Source organism: Bombus pyrosoma, linkage group LG6 (genome assembly GCF_014825855.1).
Source record: "Bombus pyrosoma isolate SC7728 linkage group LG6, ASM1482585v1, whole genome shotgun sequence".
NCBI lineage: Eukaryota > Metazoa > Arthropoda > Insecta > Hymenoptera > Apidae > Bombus > Bombus pyrosoma.
Genome location: NC_057775.1, coordinates 11,223,178 through 11,245,169, shown reverse-complemented (window position 1 = coordinate 11,245,169; position 21,992 = coordinate 11,223,178). Strand labels below are relative to the sequence as shown.

General features: G+C 36.0%; 4 protein-coding genes across 19 annotated transcripts in view; 2 read left to right on the top strand and 2 right to left on the bottom strand.

The window, feature by feature from the left end:
- The window catches only part of LOC122568532 (teneurin-a), a 699,158-nt gene extending 688,634 nt beyond the window's left edge, over positions 1 to 10,524 (top strand). For all 9 annotated transcript variants that reach the window (XM_043728382.1, XM_043728381.1, XM_043728380.1 and 6 more), the window contains 6 exons: positions 109 to 260; positions 564 to 1,222; positions 1,382 to 1,617; positions 1,715 to 5,037; positions 5,199 to 5,382; positions 5,693 to 10,524. In XM_043728382.1, the coding sequence (XP_043584317.1) occupies positions 109 to 260; positions 564 to 1,222; positions 1,382 to 1,617; positions 1,715 to 5,037; positions 5,199 to 5,382; positions 5,693 to 6,654 (5,516 nt within the window). In that variant the 3' untranslated portion in view covers positions 6,655 to 10,524. The remainder of the gene's footprint in view (positions 1 to 108; positions 261 to 563; positions 1,223 to 1,381; positions 1,618 to 1,714; positions 5,038 to 5,198; positions 5,383 to 5,692) is intronic.
- Positions 6,745 to 13,416, bottom strand: LOC122568534 (tetraspanin-9-like). 7 transcript variants are annotated; one of them, XM_043728391.1, is made up of 7 exons: positions 13,048 to 13,314; positions 12,787 to 12,969; positions 12,540 to 12,710; positions 12,350 to 12,439; positions 12,029 to 12,148; positions 6,982 to 7,142; positions 6,745 to 6,886 (listed from the first exon to the last, which is right to left on the bottom strand). In XM_043728391.1, the coding sequence occupies exons 1-6, from the start codon at positions 13,270 to 13,272 to the stop codon at positions 7,065 to 7,067; spliced, it is 867 nt and encodes a 288-aa protein (XP_043584326.1). In that variant the 5' UTR covers positions 13,273 to 13,314; the 3' UTR covers positions 6,745 to 6,886; positions 6,982 to 7,064. The 7 variants fall into 7 exon arrangements, with proteins under 7 accessions (XP_043584326.1, XP_043584327.1, XP_043584325.1 ...); XM_043728392.1 differs by lacking the exon at positions 6,745 to 6,886 and adding an exon at positions 11,732 to 11,835 and having other exon boundaries at positions 7,010 to 7,142; XM_043728393.1 differs by lacking the exon at positions 6,745 to 6,886 and adding an exon at positions 11,732 to 11,976 and having other exon boundaries at positions 7,127 to 7,142.
- A 15-nt stretch (positions 13,417 to 13,431) lies between these two features.
- LOC122568533 (DNA polymerase delta catalytic subunit) lies at positions 13,432 to 19,975 on the top strand. 2 transcript variants are annotated; one of them, XM_043728387.1, is made up of 15 exons: positions 13,432 to 13,610; positions 13,900 to 14,002; positions 14,191 to 14,226; positions 14,605 to 14,716; positions 14,789 to 14,961; positions 15,053 to 15,312; positions 15,392 to 15,618; positions 15,685 to 15,851; positions 15,955 to 16,200; positions 16,275 to 16,577; positions 16,633 to 17,103; positions 17,178 to 17,584; positions 17,658 to 18,311; positions 18,387 to 18,510; positions 19,840 to 19,975. In XM_043728387.1, the coding sequence occupies exons 1-14, from the start codon at positions 13,558 to 13,560 to the stop codon at positions 18,481 to 18,483; spliced, it is 3,309 nt and encodes a 1,102-aa protein (XP_043584322.1). In that variant the 5' UTR covers positions 13,432 to 13,557; the 3' UTR covers positions 18,484 to 18,510; positions 19,840 to 19,975. The 2 variants fall into 2 exon arrangements, with proteins under 2 accessions (XP_043584322.1, XP_043584323.1); XM_043728388.1 differs by lacking the exon at positions 14,191 to 14,226.
- Positions 18,983 to 21,436, bottom strand: LOC122568536 (ADP-ribosylation factor-like protein 1). Its single transcript, XM_043728396.1, has 5 exons — positions 21,130 to 21,436; positions 20,883 to 20,982; positions 20,492 to 20,608; positions 20,221 to 20,332; positions 18,983 to 20,031 (listed from the first exon to the last, which is right to left on the bottom strand). Exons 1-5 carry the CDS (start codon positions 21,131 to 21,133, stop codon positions 19,822 to 19,824), a joined length of 543 nt encoding a protein of 180 aa, XP_043584331.1. The 5' UTR covers positions 21,134 to 21,436; the 3' UTR covers positions 18,983 to 19,821.
- Positions 21,437 to 21,992: the final 556 nt, after the last annotated feature.

Here is a 21,992-nt window from a genome sequence, read left to right as displayed (position 1 = left end):
GAGGAATTTATAAGGGACCCGTTGCTGCTCGTGTGTGCCGTCTTTGTTCCGTCCTTAAGTGTTTTATGTTTTTAAGTTCCTTACCATTTATGGCATACAATATAATAGGCTCCCCAGGGATATCGATGGGACTATTTAGCGAGCATGGCCCGTGCCTGGAGCACGATCACGAGCTGTTAAGGCCCATCATCGTCAGCACTTGGATGCCAGAGAAAGTGGGCGACCTTCCAGGCAAAAGTTTGGTCTTCGCTGAAAGTCAGGTAAATTATTTTCTCTTACATTCTTCGTTAATTATTATAAGTTGGAAACCAACTTTATTTTTTACAATGTAATTCACAAATTTTGGGCAATTAAAACCAAATATGGCTACTGCTCCTAAACGTCCAAAATTTCTAACCTTTACCGTACAATTATTATGCATCATATAATCCCATATTCACACTTCATACACAGGTCCCCTTTCTGATCTAAAATTCAGATATCCAATCCAGAACCAAATTTCTCACAAACACAATGTTTCCGTTCTCCAGCTTAGCATCCCATTGAATCCTTTCTTCTTGCAGATCGTCCAGGAGAGCATCGCCATTCCGGGCTCGAATCTACACTTGATGTACCAGAGCAGCCAGGCGGCTGGTTACTTATCGACTGTGAGAATGCAGCTGACCGGGCCATTCATCCCAAAATCGCTGACGCATGTGCACGTGCACGTAGAGATCGAAGGGTCACTGCACACGAAGACCTACGAGGCAGATCCAAATTTGACGCACACATTCGCCTGGAACAAGCGAAACGTTTACAAGCAGAAGGTGTATGGTGTGGCACAGGCGAGAATTTCGATCGGCTATCAACATTCCACTTGTCCAGCAGTGATTTGGGAGACACAAACAGCCACGTTGCAAGGCTTTGACGTAGATATCTCGGATATTGGAGGCTGGGGTTTAGACATTCACCATCACTACAACTTCCACGAAGGCATACTTCAAAAAGGAGATGGCACCACGATGCATTTCAAACAGTACCCTCGCACAGTGAAGGTGGTAATGGGTACTGGACTGCAGAGAAGCTTGGTGTGCCAGGATTGCGATGGTTTGGCTAAGGATGCTAGGTTGTTGACACCCGTAGCGCTTACTAGTGGCCCAGATGGAAGCATTTATGTAGGAGACTTCAATTTAGTCCGCAGGATTACACCCGAAGGAAATGTATATACTGTTCTGACTTTGAGGTATGTTTGGAGCAATATAGGAATTTGAGAAGTAGAGAGATATTTAGGAAAAGAGAAAAGATCGAATTATTTATTGAAATCTTTCTGAATGGTCTAATAGTGTTATTAATCTCTAAGATTAACGAATTTCTGAACGAGCTTTGAAATATGTATTTTCAGTGCAACTCAAGTGGCTTACGAATATTATCTCTGCGTTTCTCCGGCGGACGGACACTTATATATCAGTGACCCAGAAAAACATCAAATATTAAAAGCTTTGTCACTGAAGAACGTCCAACATCCTAATCTCAATATTGAGCCCGTCGTCGGAAGCGGAGAAAGATGCATTCCTGGCGACGAAAGTCATTGTGGTGACGAAGGTCCAGCTATTCGTGCCAAATTGGCTCATCCAAAAGGTAAACTTCAGATCAAGTTTTAGTTATTCATTTGTCTATTATCATCTTCTTAACCTAGTAAACAGATAAATTAATTCGATGCATCTAACATTAACAGGAATCGCTATCGCTGCCGACAAGACCATGTACATCGCTGATGGACGAAACATACGCGCAGTAGATCCCCACGGTATCATCCACACGTTAGTGGGACACCATGGACACCATAATCACTGGTCACCAGCTCCATGCGTCGGTGCTATACCTGCTCATCAAGCTCAACTACAATGGCCGACTGGATTAACCTTAAGTCCTCTGGATGGATCTCTTCACTTCATCGATGACAGGCTCGTTTTGAAACTCACCAGTGATCTGAAAGTTCGTGTAGTAGCTGGAACGCCCCTGCATTGCACTAGTAACACTAACAGCAATGGAAACAACAATGATAGCGACCTGAAAAAGGTGAATGCGACGACTACTACCAGTCTAAAGAAATCCGATGAAGTTCTTGGTTCTGTACTTGCTGTCAGCTTCAGTCCAACTGGAGAACTTTACATAGCAGAAAGTGATTCACACAAAGTGAACTCTATCAAGATCGTAGACAGCTCAGGAAAAATGTCTCATTTTGCTGGACAACAGCAAGAGCGGTTGCGTGGCCAGTGTGAATGTAATAATACTACTCCAAGCACTAAGGATTTGGAAAGTTGTTCATGCACCGATGACACCAGTAGTACAGAAACCTTATTGTCATCGAACGCCAAGTTTACCGCCATTTCTGCGCTAGCCGTGTCACCAGATGGCGTCCTACACGTGGCTGATCAGGGTAGTCTTCACATCCTTGCCTTGCAACCCTATCTTCCAAATCACGACGAAAGTGGAGAGTTCCATATTCCCTTCCCACCATCGAACGAGGTGTATGTGTTTAATCGATATGGTCAACACATTTCCACGAAGGACTTGACGTCTGGTAAAACTCGATATTCGTTCTTGTATAGTAAAAACACGAGCTTTGGAAAGTTGTCTACGGTGAGGGACAGTGCTGGAAATAAGATTCAGTTCTTAAGGGATTATAGTAGCGTGGTCAATTCTATAGAGAATACGCAAGATCACAAGTCTGAATTGAAGATTTCTGCAGTTGGATTTTTGGAAAAACTGTCTGAACGTGGAAGAGCCGAAATTGCACTTGCGTATGATGGTTCAACTGGATTATTGACAAGTAGATCAGGAGGCGGTGAAACGTACATCTACAATTACGACAGTTTGGGTCGTGTTACTGACGTCATTCTACCCACTGGTGAAAAATTGAAACTATTCTCAGATCTATCCGACGACGAAGGTTTATCAGTTAAAGTATCAGCTCCGCTTCAAGCTTTGTCAAAGGGCGATAAACAGAGAATCGTGGAATTCAAGATGAAGAACGAAAGATCAAAGGTGTTGACGATTACTGATGGTACCAAGATCAAGAAAGCGATCGCATTCACTAACAGCAGCCTAGAGGTCCTTCTTCCTGGTGGTGGCAGAGTGCTAAGTGCAGCCACTACAAAACATCCTCTCCTGGAAGCTGCACTACCTGTGGAGGCTGAAATGTTGCCAATGTGGAGCTACCAACTGATGTCTTTAGGTGAACTAACCAACACAATGACTACCACCTACAACCTTGTCGGCGACGTCAGCCACACTCAACAGACTTTGAACAGAGAAATCTGGGTAAATGACACTCGCGTGATTGGTGTAGAATTCGAACAAGCTTTCAGGCGAGAAACATTCTATGACAAAGCAAGAAATCCATTGTTGACTGTTACCTTTGACCCTGCTGGCCTTCCTCTGACCTGGCAACCGCATGAGCAAGGTTACAACCTCAGTATCATATATGATAGATTCAATCGGATAGAAAGCTGGAAGTGGGGCCCGTCTGATGAGTCTTACGGGTACGATAGGCACGGACAATTGGCTGAAGTCACTAGCAATCAGGATGGAACCAAACGATATACCTACAACGATTTCAACGTATTATCCAATATTACCCTGGCCAGCGATAGGCACTTCACCTTACAATATGACGATGATGGTGGACTACGTCATATCATCCTCCCATCGGGAACTAAACATTCGTTTTCCTGTCAGGCTTCTCTAGGTTTTCTTAGAGTGACCTATACTCCACCAGGCAGCAGCAGAGCTTACCTCCAACATTATAGTCACGATGGAAACTTATTACAAACTGTATTCCCTGGAGATGGAGCTCGTATCGTCTACAGGTATCACACTTCAGGACAGCTTGCTGAAGTTGTCCACGGTGATGGAAAGAGTGAAATTAGATACACAGAAAGTGGTTTGCCTTCAGAAGTTATCCATTCCGAACGAGACGTAGAGTACAAGTGGGACTATCAATACAGCGCTGGTCTATTAGTTGAGGAACGTATAGACTTCGGTGCAAAGACTGGTCTCAGCAACGCCAAGTTTACGTTCGATTATGATTCAAACTTCAGATTAATTAACGTACAGGGTAGAATCGGTGGTCAGACCCTTCCAACTCATACCATGGCATATAGTCCTAGAACAGGTATGCTGGAGCAGATTGGACAATTCAAGATAACCAGACCTCAGCCTAATGAAACCACCGTGTTCGATGGTACTGCGTTGTTCTCAAGAATCACGGATGATAGATTTTTGGAGACCCAAGTGACTTTGACGATTCATCAATTGGAGGTCTTCAGGATGGAATTCACACATGATACTCGCGATCGTATCAACCAGACTAGGACTTATACGCGCAATGTTGCTGTTAACACTTACACCAATGTGAAAAATTACACCTGGGACTGTGATGGTCAGCTGACTGGGGTAGAAGCTCAAGAACCATGGGGATTCAAATATGATGCAAACGGAAATATGTTGTCATTGACATATCGAGGGAACACCATACCTATGGAATATAATAGCTTGGACAGGATTGTCAAATTCGGTGAAGGATTGTATAAATATGATAACAGAGGTTTGGTGGTGCAAAATGCTAGAGAGGAGAGGTTCAACTACAACGCTAAAGGACTTTTAGTTCGTGCCACTAAACGTGGACGATTCGATGTCAGATATTACTATGATCATCTAGATCGTTTGGCTACTAGGAAAGATAATTACGGAAACGTCACCCAATTCTTCTATAACAATCAGAAACGTCCTCATGAAGTCAGCCAGATTTACAGTCCAAGGGATGGTAAACTGATGTCATTAGTGTATGATGACAGGGGACACCTAATTTACGCTCAAGTCTATCGGCATAAATATTATATCGCCACCGATCAGTGTGGAACCCCAATCATGATTTTCAGCCAATATGGCGAAGGCATTAGGGAAATTATGAGATCACCCTATGGACATATCGTTTATGACTCGAATCCTTATTTGTATTTGCCTGTTGACTTCTGTGGTGGACTCTTAGATCAGGTAAGTTAGAGACGGATAGTGTAAAATTATTAAACGATATAATGTATATTGGATTTTAGTTTTAATAATAATATTTTAATGTAATATGATAAAAATGATAAAGATCTAAGGTTTTTATATTCTATATTTAAGTGCATCTTTTTAAATCTTGTTCAACTCAGGTAACGTCCTTGGTGCACATGCCAAACGGCAAAGTTTATGATCCACTGATAGGTCAGTGGATGTCTCCTTTGTGGGAGAATGTTCTGGACAGAGTGGACACTCCGACTCATCTACATCTATACAGGTTCAATGGAAACGATCCTATTGATGTTAGACACACAGACCGACCAAACCAACCAACTGGTAAGCTTACTCCTCTCTCGAAGAGAAATACCTTATTGAAGATTTAGTGGTTGCATAGCTAGTTTGGTCAATATTGACGCGTTCTAAGGTGGACCGCGTCTACTTAGTCATCTCTGAAAATCTAATTACATATATGTCTAGTACTCTACATAATACAATAGTACCTATGCAGAGTTAACTATTTTTATATTAAACAATACTTAAGTCGCGAAGCACATATATATATTTTACTATTTACTCATCACCACAGTTCTCTTATCTTTATCTATCTTTCTATTTATTTATTTATCTACCTATCTATCTTTCTCAGACCACATATCATGGCTGTCGCATCTCGGCTACGACCTGAAAAGCCTTGCTCCTCAACTTTTCCCTGACGAGCTTCCAGACAGCCTCGTTCCGCCATCTTTGGGTCCAGGTACCTCCATATTTGGCAAAAAGAAGAGATCCAGAAATCTTGGTGTGCAATCAGGCTTCCTAGCCTACATCGCACAAAGGCACTCAGGAGACGCTGTCAGTTTATCAGCGCCGCCTCGTTCAGCCCTGAAGAAAGACACCAGTGACTTGATACCCAGTCGCCTGGGTGCAGCCTCGGATCCTCCATTTGGAAAAGGAATCTTGGTTTCAAGGACTGCTGATGGTCAAGCCGTAGTGTCCAGCGTGCCAACCGCTAACGCCATCTATGGCGATGTTTTCACCTCCGTATTCAATCGGTCGTATTTCCTTCCGTTCACATTTGTAGTGCACAGTGCGCAGCAGGACGCCTTCTATTTTGTCAAGGAAGAAACTTGGCGAGCTAGTGAAGATCGTGGTCAGTTAAAACGGTTAGGTGGTCAGGTGAATACGACTTTCCACGAAAGCGAGAACGGAAGTGGTAGCAGTTCGCTGATAGACGTGAAGATACATGGCGCCAGCTATATAGTGAACCTGCGTTACGGTACCACAGCTGAAAAAGAGAAACAAAGACTGCTACATCACGCCAAAGCGACTGCCATTCGCAAGGCTTGGCATCGAGAACGCGAAGCACTGAAAGCAAACACACCAACGGCTATTGAGTGGATGGTAGCCGAACAGGACGAGATTTTAAAATCCGGGTCCGCGTCCAATTACGAAGGTGAGTACATCCACGACGCACAACTGTACCCAGAGCTGGCGGAAGATCCATACAATATCCGATTCGTAAAGAAGGCAGTTGACCCGTCGAGCAAGAAACGCCGCAGGAGGAGAGGCGCGCCTACGTGCAAGCTCTGGTGGCTAGATAAAATCTGCTAATCGGGTCAAAGTACCGTTAAATCAGGGAGTCCTCCTCTCCTGACACATGCCGTTGCCAGGAGAATTGTCCAATCGTTGAAGTAACAGGAATTTCCGAATTGGCGTAGGTAGAGCGTGTTGTGACGTATTTGAAGGAATATGAAGAAGAGGATCAGAAACGGATCAAAGAAGAAAGGAATAAGAGGATTGAGCTGCAGCGAGCCACCTGTCCTCTGTATGAACGTACTGAACACTATCAAAAGAAACAAAAAAAAGTTTTATACCAAAGTCTATTTGTGTATTTCGAAGATGCCAAAAACATTTAACGTTATATCGATTATATTGTACCGCGATTTAGGGTGTAGTGTGTAAGCATCTCGGAGAAAAGTTGCGTGCGACCGTGCTATCACAACTCGCGATTTCTTCGCGAATTAGCAGAAGCATATTATCGTCGTCGGCCATCTTAGGAGAATAGAATACGTTCCGGGAAGCTCACGTCCTTGTAGCAACTACGGGAAACGACAAAGAGCTCGTCAACTTGTTGTTCCCCTGCTCGCGAAACAAGAAAGAGTTCCTTGCGATAACGACTGAGGGAGGAATTGTCGAGAAAAACATGGAACGTGATTATGTGTGTGTTCATCATTAACGAATGATCATGATGAGACATCGCGTCGTCATTGAACGTGAGGGAAGAACGACGAAAAGAGGAATGCAGAAAGCAGGCCATTCGTCGTTGAGGCGAATCGAGTGAGAGAAACTAGTCAATATATAGCTTTACATTGACGTATAAACTTTTTCCAATAGAATAAGGACACGAGGCGCGATCGTCGATGTACCACGCGACAAACAAACTTTGTGTAACCCATTCGCCCATTGTTTACCCGCGCGATACCTTAATCGTACTTAGATGAAAAAGAAAATAAAAGATCGATCAAAGAAGATTCTGTCGAAAATAGATATGCAATAGGTACGAACATAACCTATACGGATCGCAAGTGAACGTAAAAAGAATACGCATGCGTGTATCTCAACAATGAATGGCCCTGTATCGAATAGGATCAAGAACAACGTCCTTTGCTAGAAATGACGATTGATCAGCGTCCAAAGTGTCAATGAAACGTGAGAAGATGGTGGAAGAATGTTGGTGTCGTTCGATAGAAGCGGCCGATCAACATGACGCGTTTCGAATCGATATTCCGAATTTAAAAGGTTAAAGTAGATGATTGAAAAATATGAGAGAAAGAGGCGATGTTTATGGTGTATTATAAAAGTGGTGCTTTCTCGTGCGAAGGAGAAAATATCGGTGCAATGTTCGACAATGGTGAGCGTGACTAATTACAGGACGTCGATGTACACGTACACACACACACTCACACACACGTACACTGCATAGCGTCGCTAACGTATTTTTAACGATGAATGTGTCCTACCCAACTCCTTTCATTTAGCGCTAGCGTCCACTTCCTCGGAAATTGATGTCGCGTCACGTACGAATTGTTGTTCAAAAGAGAGCGAGAGGAAGAAAGAGAAATTCTATCGTCGCGGGAACGATGAAAAAGAATACTATAAACAAAGATCTATCACCATTTTGCTTCCTGCGACAAGAATGACGGGGCAGAAAGAAATGTTGGACGAGCCAACCGATGTTTGTATGTTTAAATTAGTATTGAAATGAATGGAGATGTGTGCGTGTGTGAGAGAGAAAAAGAGAAAGAAAGAAAGAATAAACTCCATTATCGGTAATAATACGTATACACGAGATATTATTGCATATTTGTGCTTGCTGGATATGAATAACGGAACGTTAACTATGTTTCTTCACTGAATACTAAGTGTGTATATCTAAATTTAATGCTCGTCAGTACCGATCGTTTTTGCTGTGTACTGAACGCCATATACACCTACGTACATAAGAATATTATTTAGCACCAACCTCCACCCTACAACCCCAGTTATTAGATCACTGCCCGTTCCACGTGAATACGTCTTGAACTTTTCTTAATCCCACCCTTTATACTCCTACTCCGTCCTGCTCTTCGTTCAACTCAAATCGTACCTATTTTTCTTTGTCATCTCTTTTCTTTTAATCTCAATTCTGCCCTATTATTTTTCCGCATTTCTTCAAAAAATTTCATACTTGTCATTGAATATTTTGCGAATATGGCTTTAGACAGTGCCGTTCTTAAAACAGATAGATAGCGGCACAACAACATTATCGTCTGGATAGATGAGAAAAATTAAAAAAACATATAAAAAAAAAAGGAATTACCTTACGCTGAATGTATAAACGAAGAAAAATTACAAAGTATATATATATAGAGAGAGAGAGAGAGAAAAACAAAGAAAGGGAAGAAAGAAAAAAGAGATTATATAGGAAAGCTTCATAAACGTATTTTTGACTCGAGCGAGTGTTTAGAGCTGCATTGAACATCAAAAATCCTCCAAACTCTGTGGTCCAAGCAAGCTCTCGTGACCTAACGAAATTGAAAATGGATTTCTTTATCTTTTTTTTACATTTTTTTATATAACTCAAATACGTTAAAAATTTGTCGTTTACATGCTCGATATCGTATATATTCGATAATTAACGTGTTCTTTCGTCCTTCCGCCATTTTCTCTCGAACTTATGCTGCCAATATCATAATCACACCATGTGGCGGAAGGGCGAGCCGTTTATACGCGATAAAGGACTACGAAAACATTGGTGGTCAAACCACGCATCGATTCATGGATTTCTAAACACTCCACATTCCTTAACCTTGACCCCAACCTGTCCCATTCCTCCGGTTCCCCCATCCTCGAGCCCCAGTTTATTCGTATAATCTATACATACATATATAACGTGTATAACCGTTGAATCGGCAATGGCGTTCAAAGAATCGACTATTTTTTAAAACGGCTAAGAAATGAAATGAAGTATCAAAGTGAGTGTCAAATTATTAAAAGCGGATCAGGTCGACGCGAGTTGATCGGCGTTTTAAAAGGCGGATTCAACGTGCAGGGTCGCGAGAACCATTTTGTCTCAACTGTACTATTCGAGTAACTAATTAGCACTAAAGAAGAAAAAAATAGTAAAAGAAAAAGGAACGAAATGAAAAAAAAAACAAGTGAACAGATTCGCTCTCTTAACTTCCGTGAAGTTTCGTCTCGTCTCGCTAAAAACTTTCTATAAGAGAAATAAAGAAAAAGATAAACGAACGCGTTCCCCCGAAGTTTTCGATCGCGGGGTTTACACGCGAAGCATACTTATAAATACAAGTATAAATATAAATATATAAATATACGTATAAATATATAAATATAAATACTTCTGGAATTAACGGGGTAGAGAAAGCTCGAACAAGAATATGATCGTCATTATTACTAACTATTATTGCATTAATTATCACTACGACGCAAAGATACACGGATTGTACGGGAAACGAACGCAAGATGTCGTTATTAAATAGTTATGGCCGAGCTAGCTGAATCCGTCGGACCACACGTGGTGTACTCGATTCTCGCGAAGCGAACTTCGTCCTTCAATGATACCAAAAATGAAGTCGAGATCAAGAACAACACAGAAGTTTGAGCACAAGTTAGAACATGAGGGTGATCTATTCAGAGTGAACGAGCAAGAAAAAATGAAAGAGAAACTAGAGAGAGTGCGCGCGTGAAATAAACGTATAAAAGAGATGAATGAATGCGCAGTCAGTCATGCTACAGCTACTACGACCACTACCCTAAGTAGATTATGCTACTTCGCCGCTGATCTAATTGTTTACTGTCACGTGTTGCTGTAAACCTAAACTAACGATACGATATATTTTATTTATATAATCTAATCGACTGTATTTATTGTAAATAGTCACGATGTTTGCTATGATATAATATATCTGTAATTGAATGGAACTTGCCTGGAAACTGCGCCCACAGCCCTGTCCTCTATGATCAATGATTCACTGTACACGTATTCACATAAACACAGCCCTATACATCAAGCTGGCGCGTGTCTCACGCATACACACACGTATACGGATTCACACCGAGGTACTAGATATTATATGCATATGTATACAGTAACACCTGGTTAAGCGTCCATGAATAGGGTCCATGAGAAATGGAGTCTATACCAGAGTCTATCTATATGTATAGGAAAATTAAAATGTTCAGAAGAAATTTCAAATAGAGATTAAGAATCTAAAAATCACATTGGATTTTATTAGAAAGAAGTGATGGTATATATATATATATATAAATTCCTGATACTTTTATCTTCTCAATCTCTATATTGCTTATTTCTAACGATTCGAAGAAATATTTAAAGTTAAAGAAGTTTTTAAACTCGGTGGTTATCATGGGTTATTCATGATCTACAGAGAAATATACGGAGGAACTAAGGAATTCTTGTGATTTATCCTAATTAAGAAGAAAAGTGGGCACTTATCTGGGGATTACTGTACATGATAACGAAGATAGATGCCGAGACATTCGTGGGACAAAAAAGTAAGGTGCAACGCACAGGCGCTGCTTGCGTGACGTATCGACGATGGGAGAGATAAAGACAGAAAGATTCTGTGTATCGCGTTCGACGAATTACATACATATTACGATGTCAATACTTCGCGTCGCATAATATAACGACGAGATTATCCGCGTCGGAATTTTGCCCATTATTATTATTATTAACTATTACGACGAATTTCGTAAAGCCCGGTAAAAACAAAGGCCCATTTTCGAGGATGAAAGCGAACGATGGTCAGACAGAATTTTTATAATCTTATTATCCAGCCGTGTCACGCGGCGAAAAAAAGAAACACCCTCGACGAAACTGCCATCCATCGATCGATGGTTCCATTTGTTAGAGAAACGTGAAGAGAAATTTTTTTCGAAGCAAATTCCGCTGTCATACACGTGTGTCGCAAAAAACCCAAACCAGCATGTCCAGTAACAATTACAATATTACTATCATAAGTACAATATATTAAGTGTTTTCAGAAAATATATGATCTATATATGATAATAAAAGCGAGAAAACGTTTCACAGCGAGTTTGTCATTGTCTCATCTATAGTCATTGATCCTCGTTCACCTTCGCCTCATTCCGACTAAAAATTTACCGTTTCTCGCGCGTTGTCCTGATATTTTTCATTTCGATTACTCAACTTCAATCTTGTCTCTTCATTCTAGCAAGTATACAGAGCACAAGAACGAAACTCACTAACTGAAACAGGAAAACAATTGAGTGACTCTGATCTGCTTTGAGTACAGGCTTTTTCAAAATATGTGGGAAGTATATTTATCGTATACTGTCATAAAGCTTTTTTGTCATCCTTATGTAACGTATTTACATCTGAAATAATGTCTACATATTTTGATAAGTCACGTATATTCACACAAGGAATTATTCTACTCACTATGGTTAGAAAAATCAACAGCACGGATATACTAATGGTGTGTATATGAGACTTCAGTAATAGTATCGCGTTTTTTAGACATCCTGATTTATATGCCACCGCTTCTGTCATTTGTAAACACTGTAAAAAATTGTTTTTATAAATTCAACATGAATAAGAGGATGAAAGATAATGATATCACGTTTGTTGATATATACAAGATGATTTTTATGAAATAATTAACATTACATTAGAATACAACTGCGTATTACAAAACGCTATATGTATTTCACAATAAGGACTAATATTAGTATAATTTTCCAAAAAAACAAGAAAATGTACTTCTCCGATGGATCTGGAACAACAGCTTGTCGGAATTTCAACGTGATACTTAGCCCAATCCATTGCAGACTTTACTCCACAACATTTCAACTAAAAAAACAGGTTTCCTTAAAGGTTGATTTTTGAAAGATAAAAATCGGTACAAGATCTTTCAGAGACATCTTGTGGTAAGTACGAGATACTCTCTTACATATCTGTGGGTATTATCCCAAGCTTCTCTGCTCCAAGAGGAAGAATGATATCCTTCGATAGCGGTATTCATATCAAACTGAATCCTCTTCGTGGTTTCTTCGAAAATCCAGAAACTCATTATAGCGCTGATAAATATGATGCAGAGAAATGTCAAGTAACACAAAGCATACTGTAATAAAATAATCTTTTAAGGTTTTTTATCGCCGGTTATGTAATTTCTAGTACTTAAAGACAATGCAATGTACAATATTTAAAAATTTCCTTCTTCTTCGAAGTACACCAAGAATCCCCAATGACGATACTAATGAGCCAATGAAACTAATAAATAATAGCGATGTAACATGAAAGCGTTGATCTATCAGCCTTGTCATTATTCTATTGTCAGTGAAAATCCATATAGAGGTTACAATGCCAACAATGCCTGCAATCTTTAATTATTTTTTTAGGAACAAAGTTCTATTTATAAACCGTTAATAATTTGTTACTAATTATATTGTAAAACTCACAAGAGTTGTAATATTGATTATTAAGAAAGCTAGCTTAATACATTGTTGCGGTAAGTAATTATGTGAAAGTTTATGAAAGTGCATTCCTAGAAAGTGCGATTTTTTATCGGTGGATACAGTTTCGGTGCTATCAGTGATATCCTCATCATCCTCCGTTTCCGTTTCCTCCTCATTCCCATAATCCCCGTGGTCTGCCGTACCGGTAAAAAATTTGTTCCAGTTCATAAAAATTTATTCCAATGACTAGAATGTAGCTGAGATAATAAATGAATAAAATGACTAAAAAATGATAACAGTTCTATGTTAACTATGTGATTCGAAGTTTTTATAACGCTAGCTATTTATTTTCTAATATTGCACATAATGTCCTGATCGTAACGTCACTGAAGTAACTAGGTATTGAAACTTTCTCGCGCCAATTTTATACAAACAGTTGCACAATACAAATTGCATCTGAAATATTTTTGTGTTTAATGTGTGCGTCATTTAGTTAAAATATAACAAAGTAAAATGAATAAAAAGCAATTTTCGACACCTTCCGCTGTAAAAAGAGCAAAATATCGGTAAATACTCATAATATTTATTTTAACCTCACAAATTCATTGTAACGTTATTCTTACTTTGCCCAAATCCCACATTGTTTCTCTTGAATAACAAAAACAGACTGTATTAAAACAAATTTGGACTAAATATTGTTTAATTAATTTATTGTTACCTATGCCATGAATAAAATAAAAACGTGATATAAATAAATTTTTTATTGTGTCTTCATTGTTTTATATTTTTTAATCATTATTATTTTATTACCATATTTATTTTCCATATTTTATTAATTTTCATATTCACTAATAGAGATGATGATGAAGATGATTATCCTGGTTCGTTTGAAGCTGAACTGGCTACTATGGATGAAATGGAAGATGAATTTGGAGATATGTCTCAGGTTATTGAAGAGGTATACAAGCATTAAATAATATACTACCTCCTTGTACTGCTAATACACTATAATATGAGATTTTTGCAAAATGATATTTCATCAACATTGATTACTACAGTATTGCATACATATTAAGAGTAGCACTATATAATATTATATTAAGAGTAATTTCGATATATCATTAAGTTGTATTTCCATTATCCTAGCCACCTGATGTACAACTAAGTAAAGCAGGAAAAGGAGTAAGTTAATTCGTATAAAAGAAGTATTTGCTAAGCATACTGTGAATATTAGATGCATCAAACTGTTAAAATGCTATAAACTCTGTTATTTGCTAATTTTGTTATGATATGTATCTTTTCATTCATATAATAACACATTTTTCAATTATTATCACCATTTAATTCATATTATGTTCATAAATAATATTAAATTTGATTTATTATAATTCACTCAATGTTAAAAAAGTTGCGTTTTATTTGCAGGCTTATTTTAATTTGTGCTTGCTAAATGCTTTTCCTTGTACATGTATTTGATTATTTTTATGTATTACATATTTTGTTATATAAACTTATTATATAGCATAAATTCATTGTTTAATAAATTTGTATTCTTATTAGGGTCCTGCACAAGAAAATACATATTCGAAATGGAGTAGACCTCCACCTCCAGAGTTAAATCCACAAAATGATGCATTAATTTTTCAGCAAATAGAAATAGACCATTATAGCGGTAATTAATACTACAAATAAACAAATTCTATCCAACTACTCCAAATTAGTTAAATTGTTTTTTTTTTTTAAGGTACACCATTACCTGGAATGCCTGGCAGTAACATACCTCCTGTACCAATAATGAGGATGTTTGGTGTTACAGAATTAGGAAACTCAGTTTGTTGTCATGTACATGGATTTAATCCTTATTTATATGTTACAGCACCACAAAATTTTAATGAACATCATTGTAGATTATTTAAGGTATATAATTCTAGAAATTAGTAGTAGTAATTAAAAAGATTTTTTAAAGTAGTAGTCACAATTCGTAGTATGATCTCAATATATTATTTAGGAAGCTCTAAACAAGGCTATGTTAAAAGATATGAGATCAAATCCAGAGAATATTCAAGAGGCTGTATTAGCTGTTGAGCGATTGTATAAACAAAATATGTATGGCTACACAGGAAACGAAAAATCGTTGTTTTTAAAAATTACAGTGGCACTTCCAAGACTAGTAGCACGTTGTAAGAAAGTGGTAGAAGAAGAAACCATTTTATCCGAATTCAATCACCGCTATAGTGCTTTCGAAAGTAACATTGATTTTGATATTAGGTATATAATTGCATCATGTTTTCTATTTTTTAAATATCTGTTTCTCGTTCCTCTCTAACTAGATAATTATTTATTTAAGATTTATGGTTGACACATCAGTAGTTGGATGTTCATGGATTGAATTACCACCAAAAACTTGGAAACTTCGACAGCATAATGGACATAATTTACCCTTTACTTCAAGGTGCCAGTTGGAAGTAGATATTGCATGGGATGCTTTCATTGCTCATGCTCCTCAAGGAGAATGGTCGAAAATTGCACCATTTAGAATTCTTAGTTTTGATATTGAATGCGCCGGTCGCAAAGGTAAAATTTAGCTCTTGATTGAATATTCTTTTATATGTACAGGTATTTCATTATTTTTATGTATAGGTATTTTTCCTGAGCCAAATCATGATCCCGTTATACAAATTGCAAATATGGTGATAAGACAAGGAGAAGCAGAACCTTTTTTGCGAAATATTTTTACCCTCGATACATGTGCACCGATTGTTGGTTGCCAAGTTTTAAGTTTTGAGAAAGAACAAAAAATGTTAGAGGTATGAATATATCCAAAATTTAATTTTTGAATTTAGATCATAAAACAATTTTATTAAAAATAAAATAGTATATTTTCAGTCGGTGACATTTTATTTTTCATAGAAATGGGCGGATTTCGTGAGACAGTTAGATCCCGATATCTTTACAGGATATAACATAAATAATTTTGACTTTCCTTATCTAATTAATCGTGCGAAACATCTCAACGTGAGAGACTTTTACTTTCTTGGTCGAATAAAAAATATAAAGTCAGTAATTAAAACTCAAGTACTTCAAAGCAAACAGATGGGTCGACGTGAAAATAAATCCATTAATTTTGAAGGGAGAGTTCCATTTGATCTATTACTGGTAAAACTAATTATACTAAAAATTATTATAAATTACTACATTTAACTGTACATTAAGTTTACATTCACGTCTAGGTATTGGTTAGAGATTATAAATTAAGATCTTATACTCTAAATGCCGTTTCATATCATTTTCTACAAGAGCAAAAAGAAGATGTTCATCATAGTATTATCACGGATTTGCAAAATGGTAATGCGCAAACACGTCGAAGACTTGCCGTTTACTGTTTGAAAGATGCATATTTACCGCTTAGATTGTTGGATAAATTAATGTGTATTTTCATCTACATGGAAATGGCAAGAGTCACTGGAGTTTCCATATGTAGTTTACTAACTCGGGGGCAACAAATAAAAGTTGTGTCGCAATTATTACGAAAGGTAATTCTTCTTTTTTATCTCTTTAGGAAGTTATGCCACAAATATGTAATTTCAGACTCGAGAAAAAAACTACTTAATCCCAGTCCATCGGGGTCAAGCTAGCGACGAACAGTTCGAAGGCGCAACAGTTATAGAACCAAAACGCGGATATTATAGCGATCCTATTGCAACTTTGGATTTCAGTTCTCTGTATCCCAGTATTATCATGGCCCACAATCTATGTTACACTACATTGTTAAAACGCGATACACAAATTAAACTTAAAATTGATTCAGATGATATTACTGTAACTCCAAGTGACTCAAAATTTGTTAAAGTTACTCTTAGGAAAGGAATTCTTCCAGAAATTCTAGAAAGTCTTTTGTCAGCTAGAAAAGCAGCAAAAGCTGAACTGAAGAAAGAAACTGATCCATTGAAACAAAAGGTTTTGGATGGTAGACAATATGCTTTGAAAGTATCTGCTAATTCTGTGTATGGTTTCACCGGGGCGCAAATGGGGAAATTACCTTGTTTAGACATTTCTGCTGTAAGATTTTAATATTTCGACTTTTTAGTAATCTGCGTTTTACTTACTTTCATAGGGAAATGGTTAATTTTCAGAGTGTTACCGCATATGGACGTACTATGATAGAACGAACAAAGCAAGAAGTAGAAGAACAATACTGCATTTCCAAAGGATATAAAAATGACGCAGTAGTCGTATACGGAGATACTGACTCTGTTATGATAAAGTTTGGTGTGAAAACAGTCGAAGAGGCAATGGAACTTGGCCGTGAAGCAGCGGAATATGTGTCCTCAAAGTTTTTGAAACCGATAAAACTGGAATTTGAAAAAGTATACTTTCCATACCTGTTAATTAACAAGAAACGATACGCTGGTCTATATTTTACTCGTCCAGACAAATACGATAAAATGGATTGTAAAGGTTTAGAAACTGTACGAAGAGATAATTGTCCATTAGTAGCAAACATGATGAATACCTGTTTACAAAAATTACTGATTGATAGGTAATTGAATATTATATTTAAATTATTACAATTAAAACAAATCTAATTTGCTATTTTTTTCCTTTTTTTATAGAAATCCCAATGATGCGCTGAATTATGCGAAACAGATTATAAGCGATCTTCTATGTAATCGTATAGATATCTCTCAATTAGTAGTTACGAAAGAATTAACTAAGACTGATTACGCGGCTAAGCAAGCGCATGTTGAATTAGCAGCCAAAATGAAAAAACGAGATGCCGGAAATGCGCCAAAGCTTGGTGACAGAGTTCCATATGTTTTCATACGAGCAGCCAAAGGCACACCGGCTTATCAAAAGGCTGAAGATCCCATCTATGTCTTAGAAAATAATGTTCCCATAGATACAAATTATTACTTAGAAAATCAATTAGCCAAACCATTAGTACGTATTTTTGAACCAATTTTGGGCGAAAAGGCTGAATCACTTTTATTGAAAGGAGATCATACACGCACAAAATCCGTTGTTACGTCGAAAGTCGGTGCTCTATCTGCATTTACACGTAAAAAAGAAATATGCTTGGGCTGCAAAGCAGTTTTAACACCGGAAAGAGAAAAGATGGCATTATGTAAATATTGTGAACCAAAAGAAGCAGAATTATATCAAACCGAATTGTATCTCGGTAGAAAATTAGAAGAAAAATTCTGTAGATTATGGACGGAATGTCAAAGATGTCAGGGAAGTCTTCATCAGGAAGTGCTATGCACAAGGTTCGTTCTGTAATCAACTAATGTACATTTCTATTGTGTATGTGTGATAGTAAATCTAATATTATATTCTTTTAGCCGTGATTGTCCAATATTCTATATGAGAAAGAAAGTTCAAATGGAATTAGATACACAAATGATACGAATTGAAAGGTTTGGAATTCCAACATGGTAAAATTAAATAAATTAAAAAACGTGACAGGTATGTTTATAATTGTTTCTTGCACATGCAAAAAAAATCGCTATTTCATAAATAGTTTCAATGCAAAATTAAGATATAGTTATTCACAAATATTATATAATTAACATAAAATATTTAATCCTTTTTGCAAGTTTTTGTACAAATCATGTATCAAAAATTTATAAATTAGTATAATAATTAATATAGCGATACTATTCGCTATAATTGTATATATATATATATGTAAATCGAAAAACTTTTTTCTGTATATATATATAAAACACATTTTACTTACACTTAAAAAATTATATTTTATAAAATATAAATGCAATTAATATTTATGGAATATTTATTATGAAATAGTATTTATAAAGATTTTTAAATACATAAATTAATTATCAAATTTTAGTACACTGCTCAAGTAGTTTATTTGAATAATGTACTTAATTATTTAATATTATTTGGTATTAAAATTAAATAATTCACTATTAAATAAAAACTAACAAAATGTATTTTATTTTCTTCAAATATTAATTTCAAATGTATACTGTTTTGAAAGACTAATCTTGTTTTTTTATGGTAGTATTATATCGTTCAAATTCTCTGTATTAAATTTATAAACATCATTGTGCTTTAATTTCCGCCAAATCTTCACATAATTTTTTGTATCATGTTTTTTATAAAAGAGAACGTTTTACATATGTATCTTAACGGTATATGAATGAAATTAAATCAGTTACACATATTTACATAACTATTCACACAGTATGTCAGAATGTTGACATTTCAAACAATTACCAATTTTACTGCAATATTTATAAATGATCTTTTTGGCTAATATAAGTAATAGATATATTTACCTATATCAATATACATTACACTTACCATTGCCAATATAATAATAAATTTATAATTTTGCGAAATGTTTATTAAAAGCCGATAAACTTTGTATTGCCTTGTATAGTAACAAAAATTATTTATCCAAAGATTCTTATGATATCATTAGGTAATAAAAGCTGCGTAGTATAGCAATGATAAAATCATCCGACAATGGTGCGGAAAAAAATATTTAGATTGAACAAATCTCTATGTTTACTTTATTTCAAGTTGTGTAGAAAGATAAAATTTTTGGTACTTTTATTCCTTGCTTCACATTACGAAAATTGTGACAAATTATAGAATCGCCTTCCGATAGAATTCGTAAGGCTATTTAAAATATAGTTGTAATAAATAGAATGAAGTGCCCATCTCTGCGTGGGTCGTTTAATTTGACAGTCATATGACTAGTCTCCTTAATAAGGCTTGGGTAGAAAAATTTTTTAATAATATTAATCATTTTCTACTTTGCAGTGCATTTGACAACCAGTCCATTGCTTGATCAAGTCCTTCACCTTTCGTTGCAGACGTTTTAAAGATTTGGAATGTTCTGTTTTTAAGAGCATCTAATCCAAGTGCTTGATGTACCTCTGCAACACTTAAACATCCTGCCATATCTTGTTTATTTGCCAGGACCACTAAAATAGCACTTTGCAATTCTTCTTCCTAAACATACACAAAAAAAAATATATATATATTTATGTTTTTTATGGTTTTAACATGGTATTAACTCAAATAGACCATACGAATTTAGAAACACTTTATATTAAATCAGTTTATTGTATGATATATTTTATATTGAATGAATGATGATGAATTGATTTTCTATGTTTCTAATACAAAAAAAATAGTTACCCTCAACATATAAATTAATTCATCTTTTGATATGCCTATCCTATCCTTGTCTGCAGAATCCACAACATAAATTATTGCATCCGTGTTTGAGTAATAACACCTCCAATATGGTCTGTAAATTTGAAATATAATTACATTTAATAAATGTGATGTGTAATGTAATTCTCACTAATCAATGTCATGTAGTTCACATAAATATTACATCATTTCAAAATATTAAATCAAGTGAAACTAAAACTATATTTGAATTCACATGTATTATATAACATACCGTATACTAGTTTGACCTCCCAGATCCCATACTTGAAATTTTAAATTTTTATATGTAACCTGTTCTACGTTAAATCCTATAGTAGGTATTGTTGTAACCACTTCACCAACCTGCAATCTGATAGATATAAGATTGAAAACAATGTATTACATACATAGTGCATCACATGCAAGTTTCAAATTTTTTATGTCACATAAACATACACTTAATGTTTGATTACAAGCATTATTGGATACAAATGTTCAAACACAAAATAGATAAACTATTCGTATGTAGAAATAAGTAGTGTGTGAAGAAATAATTGCAACATGATAGCACACGGAGAATGTATATATGTTAAAACATAAACTGTCAAGTAAAACATAGCAGAGCTTGTCAATGTGAAGCACACCTGTACAAGATCGTAGTTTTTCCGGCTCCATCTAAGCCTAGAATTAAAATCCGCATCTCCCGGCTGCCGAGTAAATTACGAAAATAACTGAGTAATCCACCTGGAAAGACAAAAGTGCCAAAATTACATCGAAATATTAATGGAGAAAATCTTAACGAATTATACACCGACCAAATTTGTATTCACACGATAAGATTCGGTCCCGATTTCAGAAACATGTACCTTCATGAATTATCACACAACTCACCCATATCTCGATCACGTATTATTTCCAATTCATATAGTATAAATTAAGGTTTATTGTCAAATATAATAATCACAATTGTATCCAAGTAACCGGGGCGCACACCCCTTTGACTGTCCACGGATGCAGTCCGCTTCAGATCACTTGCTGACTTGTGTCGTTACCGAACTTGCTTGAAGTTGTTTCTGTTCTCTGTGTATTTTCGATAGATCAAATAATGCATAAATTGCTATATTCAGCGTATAGTACTGCTTTGTGAACTGACCATGCTTTGCCAATTGGCCATCGCTGCCCCACCATTTCTTTTATTTCGCTATGTTCTCTGGGTTCTTTTGCACACATATGATTTAATTAATATTACTAACGAAATTTTGCAAGTTACAAATTATAAGTTACCGGCGTTAATAAATTCTCTCCTTAATAGTAACAAGTTTGGTAATTACATAAAGATTTATAAGTGAATTTTATAAACTACAGAAATCAATCTTGTTTAACATAAAATTCTAAAATTATAGAAATCTGTTTATAGAAATATCTGTGTAATAGAAATCTATAAATTATACTTGTTAATTCACTAATATTATTAATTAGTGTATATTGTGTAAGAAAGCCCTGAAATACTGTCCCTTGTTAACTGGCCAAATTTGGTTCTGACTCACGGTCAATTCATAAGACATACTATATTTTTATGTGACTTGATTATTAAATAATATATACTTTGTTTTTTTGTTAAATAAATTAACATATAGAATTTGTGAAATAAATCTTTTCGAAACCTGAAATTTTTTTTTTTCAAAATCTTCAAGTTTACAATTAAATTTTCTGATATATTTTTAACAATATTTTTACACATCTTTTGCTGTTGA